Source organism: Acipenser ruthenus, chromosome 14 (assembly GCF_902713425.1).
Source record: "Acipenser ruthenus chromosome 14, fAciRut3.2 maternal haplotype, whole genome shotgun sequence".
Lineage (NCBI taxonomy): Eukaryota > Metazoa > Chordata > Actinopteri > Acipenseriformes > Acipenseridae > Acipenser > Acipenser ruthenus.
Window position 1 is genome coordinate 7,961,452 of NC_081202.1, and position 12,530 is coordinate 7,973,981.

Consider the following 12,530-nt stretch of genomic DNA (forward strand, 5'->3'; position numbering starts at 1 on the left):
TCTAGTTGTCTAGATGCATTCTCAAGTGCCGTTTCTGCTGTGTCTGGCTGTGGCTGTCTCTATGGTTATTTGTTTATCCAGACTGTACTGTGCTGTTTTATTGCAGGGTAACAACACGTCATCCCAATGGCAGAGAGATTCCACTTTTTCAATAATATAAAGTTAAAACTGGTGGTATTTAGATCCTGGTTACATTTCAATACAGAAATATCCCAAATATTACAGAACAACAGACAGTATCAATTTATGAGGAAAACCCTAAGAAACTTATATGAGGCTTATAAAAGGAACAGGAAATTAAGAAGAAAAACTCGAAACTGTATACTTCAATTTCAGTTAATTTGCTTAATAATACCATGTTTTCTGGGAAATAAAAAATGACTACATAATCCACAAACATTTCAGGTTTAAGAAAAAATTTTTACAGAGTTGAAAGCAAAATAATTTGTGGTTAATGCTGTCTTTTACACTTTAGGTTGATGCAGTGTTGTGCCAATTACAGAAGTAGCTATGTAAAACGTGTCCAAGTGTCAATTCCACAACAAGCCATTTGGTTTGGACTTTGCTCCTATATAAAGTTTCTTTTGTGTAAAGCAGAATTGGTTAATATGAGGACTCACCATCTTCACTGGTGTGGGGCTCTGTACTGGCATCCTGATCAACCTCCTCTAAGGTGCCGTGTTCACTGTAGGGACTATCGCTGTCAAGGACAAATATGGAATTACTCCCCTGAGAAAGGTCATTGTCCTCTGAAAGATCCTCATTGTATTACAGTGTTCTTTCACTGCATCAGGAAAAATGCAAGGCTGCCATTCTGTTATTCAGCTCTTAAGGTGGCAGCAATCACAAGCTTTTTTGTCTTAAAAAAGAAGTCTACCAAATTATCTCATTAACTCTCTTTTGAGCTGTATAAAAAAGGCACATCTAGATAAGCCTTCAATTAAAAGGTCACTATATTTTTTCACTTTAAATAAATGCTATATTGAATACGTCCTTAGAGGACACCTAATATTATTTTAATGCAATTATTAATTCTCCCCAAGGAAAAGTGACGTGTCCCTCTCCTACAATACAAGGAATCTGTCAAGGACAAAGTGCTCGAAACTACTGGTTGTGCCAAAGCTGAAGCTGCATTCAGGGTCTACTGGTATTGGTGGCTCAGCTATTATTTGAAAAAGGTTTCCTATCGCAGCGGAAGATAAAACCAGACATCTTCAGATCAAGAAACTCTGCAAAATCCCAAGTTAAGACATGGCAGTCAAACTAAGACATAAAGGGATTTTGTGTATTCTACAATGCCATGACTTTTCCACTACTGATATTAAGCATTACATTTGTTGTTGAATATCTTGTGAATAGATTAGATAAATCTGCTACTTCTACAGTGATTACCACATGCTGCAACCATTAACATTTACGGACACATAAGAAAGCCATGAAAACAGAAATTGCATGTGTTGGGTGTTGAATGACTTTTATCAGGCATAAGATGTAAAGACACGGAGACAGGTGCTGAAGCAGGGCTGGACTACACATTATCTGTGGCAGGCTTGATCTGAGCTGCTGAAATCCCAGGGCTGCAAGTTTAAGAAAAGCCAAAGGACTTGAGCAAAGGTCTCAGATAGTTGAATGATAGCCCCTGAAGAGAAGATGAAGAATGATTGCTATTTATCAAAAAGGTTGTTTGGAGATCTCACTGGACACAAGGCCATGAGAGTTACCTAGCAACGGCTTCCATCATACTTCACTTTCTGTGTCACCAACAACAACTGCTGCTTGTTCAGAACTACTGAATCAGGATCAGCTTAGAAAAGTGTGACTAAACCAAGAGTGATGTAGTTGCGGCATACATAACCTTTCTAACACAGAAGAAAAACCTACCGTAACCACAAGCATGTCTTACCAGTAGTCGTCCCCAGCCATACACTTCTCATACACAGGACCATCCAGCTCCTTGGAATCGGGGTAAATTATCTCATGGTGAATGATGATGGTTTTGACAATTTCATTCACATGCGCCTGGCAAGAGACCTGATCTTGAATGTCTGGCACGGGCATCAAAGTGGGACCAAAACAAATTGCCAAATTATAGGGGTCCATCATGTTTTCATCACTGTACTGCGACAAGCTACGGAAGACATAGAAGAAGATGCCAGCAAGCTTTACAAAAGAACCATTTGTGAACATTAACAGTGGGGGACAAACGGGGTTCAGAAAAAGGGTTCTTACTGTACCTTGTAAAGGCTGTGATTTAACTGACGTGTTTCCTCAGATACATTTTGGAATGTCAATAGGTGTGAACTGGCAGCATGCTATTGGATGAGTGTTTTTGTTTATTTATTCTCACCAGCAGAGCCAGCAGCACATCACGTGACACAACACTGTTAACTGATTTTATAATAACCCTGTATATATTCATGTATTGCTTTTGCACTTATTTGCATTTTGATTCAGATCTGCGGCTCTCCAGTATTATTCACTATCCAGGCTTAATCCAGGTTTGATCCTGGACTATTGACAATACTTACTGATTAAGGAAGGAAAACAGGTATCTCATCACTATGAGGACAGACCTCGGCAGTGTAATGAGAAGTTTGCGGATGTAGAGAGCCCTCTCATAGAGATTTTCTATTCCTGTAACAAAAAACAGATATAATACTTATAATAAGTACTGAAATATGCATTGCAACACATGGGACAATTTCAATTCTGAGTTGCTGTTAACGTCTGCATAAGGAATACAATATGTATTTTAAGGAATAAACTGAATTTCACATTCAGATTTTCAGCCTTTTATTTATTTATTTATTTTATTTCCAGGCATAATAAAGATATTGTAATGTTGCATGTGTGTATATTACTGTATAATGTATGTAGCACAAACTCATACAGTTTATACAGTTTATAGGTGGCTGTGTGGTCTGGTGGTTAAAGAAAAGGGCTTGTAACCAGGAGGTCCCCGGTTCAAATCCCACCTCAGCCACTGACTCATTGTGTGACCCTGAGCAAGCCTCTTTACCACCTTGTGCTCCGTCTTTCGGGTGAGACGTAGTTGTAAGTGACTCTGCAGCTGATGCATAGTTCACACACCCTAGTCTCTGTAAGTCGCCTTGGATAAAGGCGTCTGCTAAATAAATAAAAAAAATAAGTGATATAGCACATGTGCTACACAGTATACCAATGTTGCATTTTAAGTTGTTATGTAAAACATGTTACCATATATATATATATATATATATATATATATATATATATATATATATATATATATAACTAAAAATGTAGTTTGGAAGAAGTAGTAATATTAAAGATAAATTGGTTTCATCTATGTACAAAACACCTTCAGATGCTGGAAATTGGTTGAATAAATCTGAAATACAAAGTAACATTTGATGTGGTAGATGTGTTCACTGTTCCAACACTTATAATATGAAGGTTTTTTTACACCCATACTCAGGATGCAAATTCCCTATAAAAAGTTTTACTAACTGTAATTCAACACGTGTTGTTTACTTGCTTAAATGCCCCTGTGGTCTCATCTATGTGGGACAAACTAAACGTAATTTTGTGCTTTCTGTTTTGCTTTAGGAGCAGGAGTGTTGATGACATTGGTATGAACGTTCACTTAACTAACGAATTAGGAAAGCGAGTCAAAGGTTAACTGCATAACTTTGTTGTTTTAATTGGTCATGATTATTTCGCTGGCGCTACAATGAGGGAAACGGCAATGCTTATATTTACGTTTGCTTGGCTTGGGAAGTTGGCAGGTGGCAGACAAAGGGGTGGCGATATAACAGGTATATAGCATTGTTTTTATATTGGAGACATTTGTTCAGAGAGAATAGCTGGTGTTATGCGAGGGTGGCGTTATAAAGGGGGGCAGTATAACGGGGAACAACTGTATATATATTTTGGACACACACACTAAATTCTGTTGAACCTAATGGACTCAATCAGAAACTTGAATTAAACTCCTATTTATAAATTATAATTTATTGAATTTTTCAAAAAGATAAAAAAATGCAAAAATTAAAATATATAGATCCCTTGTTAATCTAGTAATAATATTAATATATAAGTAAAGCCTTAGCACTGTGCCACAATATTAGTATATAAAAAATCAATGAAGCACTTAGTGTGTTTTTACAGCTCCACACATCCAGGGTACCTGCTACTATTTTTCTTCTCCTAGTTTTGTAGGTATTTCCTCCCAGGTCCAGAAATTAAAAGGCTCTTTTTATAGCAGCCTCAAATATTTCTGACATAGCACATGACTTTCAAGGCAAATTTAGCAGCAACATAATATTTTTTCAGATAAAATCTGGCTGACATTCTACTTTGCCATCCTAAATATTTAATGATTGCTATCCATCTGAATAAGCTTTTTCATTGATATCCAAAGATCGTACTTATATTATACACTTCCCTTCTACTAGCTTAGGAGACTTGGTCCTGGTTAAGCAGCTGGTTAAACTGGCCCATGAAAAAAACATGTTCTTTAAAAATCCCTTTACTTTAATGTTTTAAAGTCAACTGCTACACTCATAAAATAACCAATTTGTTGTACTTTGTTCCAATTCCCATTTCTTAGCTGGCCACAAGCTTAAGAGCAGTTTCTGGGATTTTTTCACTGTGTGCATCTTTTCTCAACTGTTTTTTTCAAGCACTGTTAACCTTAGTGAAACAGGGTTTAAAAAAAAAAAGATAGTGGATTCAAGTTTTGAGTTAAAAATGTTAAATATCCACCCTACTAACTGAATGCCTTCCCATGTTTTCCCCTCTTTTTGTTGGGAAGTCAGCTGCACATAATTAAATCCAGAACTGAATAGAAGGTCAGCGTCACTGGGGCCTTATCATTAACATGTGCCTTCCCATAAACAACATGACTAATCTGTTCAAAGGGACTCTCTTGACAATAAATCAAAATGTGCGCTAGAGCAACTGTTTTGAATGTATGTCAAGCTAAATCACAGTTGGTGGAAATATGCGTTTTTCTGGAGTGCCGTGTGCTGTAACACCCATCAGGCAGTTCAAAAACAGTTAATTTATATAAGCAGCTGCTGCCACTCGCCCAAGACTGAATGGAAAATGTTTCAATTTTCATTTGTAGTGACTGCATCCGATTGGTATCAGTGCACTGGACCTGAATGAATTTTCCTATTTCCAAGACTTCCTTAAAAAAATCTAATCTACTCCAGGCACAGTAATCAACAGGAAAGGACACTGAAGAGATGAAATGCTGCCAAAATAACAAAAATAATAAGACAAAAATAATTATTTGAAAAAGAGGTTCTATCAGCACAAATATTCGGCACAGCGACACTGAAAGGAGGTTATAGTAACAGACATTTCAACATCACTCACTGGGTTTCCCTTTTTCTTCCCTTTGGGATATTTAGTGCAACATTTCCTGTTGAAACGGTTCAAAATGAAACTGACCTGACCAAGTACAGCACAAATGTAAATGTCCTGAGATGATAACATTTATGAAGCCTGCCAGTGACCAAAAACGAGCAACATCTTAGTTTCCGGAAGGGATAAGCTTGTAACAGTATTCCAGTTGGGTGGGAATGTAGTACAGTGAGGTCAAGTGACTCATCAAGAATTGCACAGTAAGTAAGGGGCTGGGCTGATACTGAAAACCAGGGAGTCCCTGGCGCTGCTCATTAGACAGCCTCAATGTAAAATTATATTTACTGGTATCCATTTCATCACATCAAGGCTTACTCACTGTATGTGAGACCTATTTACTTTCTAAGCACTCTTCCTAAAATGGTATTAGTATATGATAGGAAGATATTAATGACACAAGAAATCTCAACGGCCTTGCACTGTGCGGTTGTGTAGCAATTGTTTGTTGGATTTTCAGGCCCAAAAATTGAGCCTTGCTATGCTTCACCACTGTCTGGTGAATGAAAGATCTGTAGTTTAAAAGTCTATAATGTTCAACTGTATTGACAACCATTGCTTTTCTGTTAGAATTCACCATACAACCACTGAAGAGTAGAAAAACATGGGTAAACTTCATGAGGCTGGGCATGAACCAGCAACCTTCCTGTTGTCAAGCAAGCGTCTTCATCACTGTACAAAATGATTGCTCCCTCTGGGCAAGTGTTATTTTTTCAAACCCAGATCCCATTACTTTGTAGGATCCATAGCAGAAGTGCGTCACACAGCATAAAACTGCTCATTAAACCTAAGCTACCAATAAGCTAACACTACTGGTGATGTTGTGAATCATGTTAGGCAGCTTATTGTATCAATATTTTGGTGGTAGGTTTGCAAGCTGTCATAAGTGCTACTCCTTTGTACAGTAAGTGAAAAGTCAGAAAGACAAAGTAAATATTCACCTCTGTAAACAGTGTAGCTGAATAGTAGCATCATGACTTATCATATCAGCTAAAATTTATTATTTGAGTTCCTCTGTCAGGAAACTCAAGACAGTGTCACTACAGAAAAAATACATAAATAAATAACATTATAGTGTTAAGATTGACTTACTGATACAGGAAATTAGATCATGAAATCTTTCCTTGGGAAAGAGTGGGTTTTCCAGACATCTGAAATAGAGCTTCAGGACTCCAGCCACTGAGTTAATATCATGGTTATTTTCATCATCTGTCAATGGATCGTTACCTAAAGAACAGCAAAGTAAGGTAATTGATTTTATGCAGTGAACAGCAGGGATTACCAAATGACCAAAAGCAATGCATTGGAGGAAAAAAAAACTATATTTATGTCTACTTTAAAGTTGTTTTTTGTGGGCGCTAGAAAAAAGGTGAGAGAAACTAATTAATTAAAAAAAGACCTGTGATTGCATTAACAGCTACAGCATTTGAAGTCCTTATGGAAGTAATTAAGTCTTAAACCTTCTGTGCTACAGTATTTGTTATCTTTGAAAAAAAGGTTTGCAGATTATAGCAATCCAAAACTAAATCAGATGTGACAGGATTTTATTAGTTCTCTTTCTAGTTGGATGTCTACAAGGAAATTCAATTACTCACCTCTCTCAAACGAATTTTTAATATCATTGACTTCCACTTGTGACCCTGACACTCGGAAAATCCCTTGGTGCTGCAGACCTGGAAGAGGAATAATACCAGAAATGAGGTCTAGTCCAAGTAACAAAAAAAATTGCAAAGGTGTGATTCAAAGAAGGTTGAGAACCCCTGGTGTAAGATCTGTGTTAACATTGCCAAGCTTACCATAAAGGTTGATAAATCGGATACAGCTTTCAACCACCCGAGGAATAACCTGTCCCGAATCCTTGAAAACCAAAGGAAATAATTAGAATGAATGACTGTTCTTCAAAACAGAAAACACTTTAAAACACATAAACACAAAAATCCATTATAACAGTGTCATCATTATTTATGTTTGTTAGCACAGCATGCTTTAAAAGGAATGTTTGCAAGATCCACAGATTTGTAATGTGAGAATGGAACTTTGTATGAAGCATTGCTCAGTGATTTATCCTGTATTTTTTCTTGTCTTTCATATCCCTCATGTATAATTCTCTACAGAGGTGTAGCATACAATAATTTTCATTTTGGAACACTTCGTCATCACATCATCTCCGAATTAATGTTCTGCCCTCGTCACTAATCTTTTTTTTATTTATTTTTTTATTTTAAATATCAGAAGCAGCTCCCTCAGCTGATTGGAATAGCTAATTCACTTCCTGTGGATGTTTGGGCCTTTTAAATGGGAAACTAGTTTGTTTATTTACTGTATCCCAGGCTGTGATAATGTTACAAGTGGAACTACTAATGACACATTTTAGCGTGGCGACAAACTGAAGCATAAGCCAGCAAAGTTATCCAGGTTAAACTGGTAAACTGAAAGCTTGTAAGCTCTTTAGATTTAGCAATTTCTAGCTCCAGCTTAGTAATTCTCTCTTGCAGACAGCTAAACTCTTCCCCCATTGCTTTTCTGATCTACTGCACTCCCTGACTCTATAGAGCAGCCATGACAGCTTCTTAATAATAGACCAAAATATTTCAGGCATTCTTGCTGGCCGCCCATGTCAGTTTGATTATTATTATTATTTGTTTATTTAGCAGACGCCTTTATCCAAGGCGACTTACAGAGACTAGGGTGTGTGAACTATGCATCAGCTGCAGAGTCACTTACAATTACGTCTCACCGGAAAGACGGAGCACAAGGAGGTTAAGTGACTTGCTCAGGGTCACACAATGAGTCAGTGGCTGAGGTGGGATTTGAACCGGGGACCTCCTGGTTACAAGCCCTTTTCTTTAACCACTGGAGTTTGACGTGTGCTGTAATCTTCTGGACACATGTTATGTCACTATGAAGGGCCTTCACTCTGTCATAAAGTAATGAGCACACTGTAGTCATTTTCAGTAAGCACTGGACTTTTGAACTATGTCTTAATTTGAATTTTAAACCCTATTCCATATTCACCACATATTTCCCTCTTTAGCTGTAGTAGATAATGCTATATATATATATATATATATATATATATATATATATATATATATATATATATATATATATAAAACCATGTTGTGTGGTCCCTAGGTATTAAGAAGCCCTTACAAGAAGACTTCTCATAGGGTAGGATGAACATTAAGACACAGGCTTGGACGAAGGTCGGAATTCAACCAAATAATACAGTACCACTTTTTTAATATTTTGTGTATATATTAGTACCATGCTGAAAGTTTAACTAATACAAGTCTGCATGGAATCACTCCCTACTATCTAGCCAAATTGGTTGGGAATTCAGCAGTTTCAAAAGCTTCCTAGAATATCTGGGATTCTGTATCCTTCACTGTTTTTTTATTCAGACTTACATCCACTTTTTTATTCAAGCATTTCTTGAATGTGTAAAACTTATTATTTATTTATTTTTTTAACAAAAAAATGACTGTAAGGTAAAGCACTTTGAGATCATTGTATGAATTGCACTATATAAAACCAGTGTTTCTCATACTTTTGCTAACACAGTGGTGTGTTCAGGGGTGTCCTCCTACGTGCATGTCTCTTTTGTTTAGTATGCCTGCACCCCATGCTCCAGGTCTAGACATTTTTCCTGGAGTGGAAATTCTTGTATTGTTTTTTCTCTATGAGGGTGGTCGACAGGAAATACTCAATGCAAAACAGGAGTTCTGGTCAAAAGGAAAGTGCAAAAAATAACCTGGATATAATCCCATTGCTGGCATGAACTCCCTTCACTTCAAAGTGTATAGACTCTTGCAATTGAAAATACATGTTTTTTTCATATTTAATTCAGCAAGGAAAAGGACTATTGGTCTGGTGTTTCCAGCATTCCAAGCCCATCTATTCTGGAAATTGTAGCTTACTGGAAACGATGCTTCTAAACATCAGGTAACAAAAATAGCAATGTGGCCTAAAAAAATAAAGAGCTGAATCTTTATTATCAATACAAACATTCCTTTTGTCAAATTTTCAATCCAATAGCGTAGTAGTACTGTAGGGTTAGTACTTCGTAAGAACTAGTGTTAAAGAGTTGAGTACAATGGTAATGCCAGGCAAGTCTGCAAGTAAAGACAGAAGTGTGGACCGCTCGCTTTCCAGAAGCACTGTACCTGGTGTCTTGCGTGCGAGTTCCTCCGTCCCCGGCTAGGTGCATAGTTAAAGTGGAAGATGAAAATAGAGAGGTGAGATAGACAGCAAAAATAAAAACCAGAAAGCCACAGGCCAGAGTCCACACAGTTTCAATTATCATATTAATAGTAAATATAATGCACTGTTCAAGCATAGGAAAACAAGGAACTCAGGACCTCAATGAAATTCATATGAATTTAGTGTGGGGTTGTGAGGTTTAAAACACACATAATTATGAACCCCACAGCAAATTTGGATAAATGATACCAAAACATGTCTTATAAGGACATCTATAAAATCTTAATAAAGTGAAGTGAAAACCGTATTGTTCAGGTAGTAATGTCAATAAACACTGGTGTTGTTTTTCTTGAGGTCATTTTATTTCCTATTTTATTCACAAATACTATGGGTATAACAGGATTTTCTATTTGCTCCTCTTTTACTCTGCTTGAGGTTCCAGCATTATATTGTATACAGCCCTGGGACAGAGGGGGAAACATAACGATCAGCCTCAACACGCTTGAGGGTTGTTTGATCATTATCATGAAGAGGTGAGCGGGGATCGACCTCCAAGATGGCCACCGCCAGTACCTTGACAAAGGATTCCAAGTTCCCATTAAACAACTTAGCATTAAACAGGGAGCGTGGCCTAGGCTTCCTCTGTTTCTGGGGTTTGGGGGGAACATTTGGAGGCCTAGGAAATGGAACAGGAGTTACCTATATTATCTTTTAAATGGTTTTAAAATGACACACTTTTAAAATACACCATGAGACTGAAAAAGGAATAACAGTTTACAGTATTTCAACAATTTTAACGACAAGCTTATTTCCCTGTAAAATAATAATTAATAACATTTCCTATTATGCCCTGGTTGCATGTTTAATAATGCTTTCTATTACTGCTGATAATTGTCTTATATTGCTATTAAACATGCTTTACAAAATATTTAGATGTTATTTGTGACAGACCCTTAAAACTAAATTATTACTAAGTGCTGAATTATATCCAGCAAAATCAGATGAAAACATTGTCAAAGGTCATTATGCAAATGTTACTTTTAGACAATCAAATCAGACAAATCAAATTACAATACAACTAGATTCTAACAGTTTTAGGGTCAATATACTTCAGTATATGTGAAGTATATACTGAATATAATTACACTATGATGGGAGTATTTCCCTGGAAAAAAAATCTATTTGCCTAGCTTTTATAAATACACCAGTGTCTCAACACATCGAGATAATTTACAAGTTACTGTTGGGACCATGAATACAGTGTTACCTTAGATTTGTCAGCCATTCCATTCTGTTTCACCAACTGTGTATGGCCTAGATTGTGTGCAAGGGGCAATAAGGGCTTGGATATCTTTATTGTCCAAGTTCATGATGTCATACCAGAGTCTTCCAGAGTTTATCATAGTACTTAAGGTACTCAATAATATTTATGTTATATAGCTGAAAAATGTAAAATAGTGCAATTTAATGGCACCATTGTACAGGCAGACAGAGATCTCTGAGGCTACACTATATATGGGTTTCACATGGAAAACATCACTCCCAAGCATTTAAGATTGCTACCGCATCGTGTATCTATTCAAAGGCTGTGTTAATGAAGAATAGGTGCCCAGCTGACATATGCATTGATCTAAGGTCTTGGAACATCCTGAGGCCAGTGATGTATCAACAGTAAATGTACTATTCCATGGATCAATCTCCTACCTGGTTGTCATGTACTCTGCTCTGTAACCTAAGGGAAGAAATGAGAAAAGAGGGATGGTTGAGGGAATGGGAGTCTAATGTGGAACTAGCCTGCTTTCAGACCCCTGCAGTACCATTCACACATTTAGCAAGGCATGCTGCTTACCATCTGCCTGTATTGCAATCGCTTTGTAACCAGGCTAAACAGTGCCTTTAAGTATAGGAATGATACCTTCTAAAAATATCACAAAACGACAAGGGTAATCTATGGTACTACTTGTCAGGCCAACAAAGGAAGACCCAGCTGCTGACAACCTAAACATTTATTATCAGTGTAGCAGCTTTTAAAAAAGGTACCTAGAATCATTGTTTTGGTTTTTTAGATACTTTTAAAAAGTCACTATCGAGATGCCATAACATTAGTAATCACAAGCATACAGTTGGTTTGTTTTAACTAATTAAATCACAGCTCCAAACAGTAACTTATTGTGAACATCTGGAAGTAATTTGTGGTTGTTTATTGACCTTTAACTGCTTGAATTATATTGACCTACTGTTTGAATGGGTTTGAGGTTCCTCAAGGTCATGCAGGTGAATTTTCTTTCAATTCTAAATTAGTACCACACAATTATTACTGGGATGCAATCTGTATGAGATCTGTTATGCAAGTCATGTGAAGTAAAATCATTTCAATTTATGGGTTTTTTATAAATTTGAAAGGGGAAAGGTAGCATTTAAACATAAAAAGCAGGGCAGAGTATCTCTAGTAGAAAACAGATTACCTTCTCCGAGTGTCCTTTTCAGTAAGTCGTGCTTTGCCTGCAGCTTCGTGATGAGATTGCTTCCCTCCAGAAATTCTTTAAATTTCTGTGGAGAATTGGAACAATTATATCACATAATTAAAAAAGCGCAACCCAAAGCACTCTGTCCTTTGTTAAGAAACACATGAGAACAGGAGTGGGACTCCCTCGCAGGGTGACACGTACCATGAAATAGAACTGTTCCGTCTCTTGCTGGTTCGCCCTTCTCTTGGCGATGCTGGGCTTGCTGAGGTACGTGTCGGACACGGTTGATTTCACAGACTCAGTGGAGCGGCTGTGCTGGAAACACTCAGACACGTCGTAGTCCTCAATGGTCACCATATCTTGTATTGTCTGAAGTGTGGCTTCGGTGGTTTTCTTAACCTTCACAAAATGGAGAAAGGCAATTTAAGTAAAAAATCCCGTTTATAGATA

The 12,530-nt window shown here is 37.1% G+C and overlaps 1 protein-coding gene across 3 annotated transcripts in view; it reads right to left on the minus strand.

Annotated features, from left to right (window-relative positions):
• Positions 1–12,530, minus strand: part of LOC117419774 (SLIT-ROBO Rho GTPase-activating protein 1) — a 96,319-nt gene that overhangs the window by 12,089 nt on the left and 71,700 nt on the right. For 2 of the 3 annotated variants that reach the window (XR_009307236.1, XM_058985728.1), the window contains exons 9-18: positions 12,282–12,479; positions 12,078–12,162; positions 11,317–11,344; positions 10,186–10,288; positions 7,206–7,266; positions 7,005–7,082; positions 6,502–6,636; positions 2,529–2,634; positions 1,904–2,128; positions 621–700 (exon numbers count right to left, since the gene is read on the minus strand). Coding sequence is in view for 2 of the 3 variants with exons in the window: in XM_058985728.1 (XP_058841711.1) it covers positions 621–700; positions 1,904–2,128; positions 2,529–2,634; positions 6,502–6,636; positions 7,005–7,082; positions 7,206–7,266; positions 10,186–10,288; positions 11,317–11,344; positions 12,078–12,162; positions 12,282–12,479 (1,099 nt within the window). In the remaining variant the exon portion in view is untranslated. Of the gene's footprint in view, positions 1–620; positions 701–1,903; positions 2,129–2,528; positions 2,635–6,501; positions 6,637–7,004; positions 7,083–7,205; positions 7,267–9,575; positions 9,610–10,185; positions 10,289–11,316; positions 11,345–12,077; positions 12,163–12,281; positions 12,480–12,530 lie in introns of all 3 variants that reach the window. The other variant, XM_058985729.1, reaches the window with a different exon arrangement.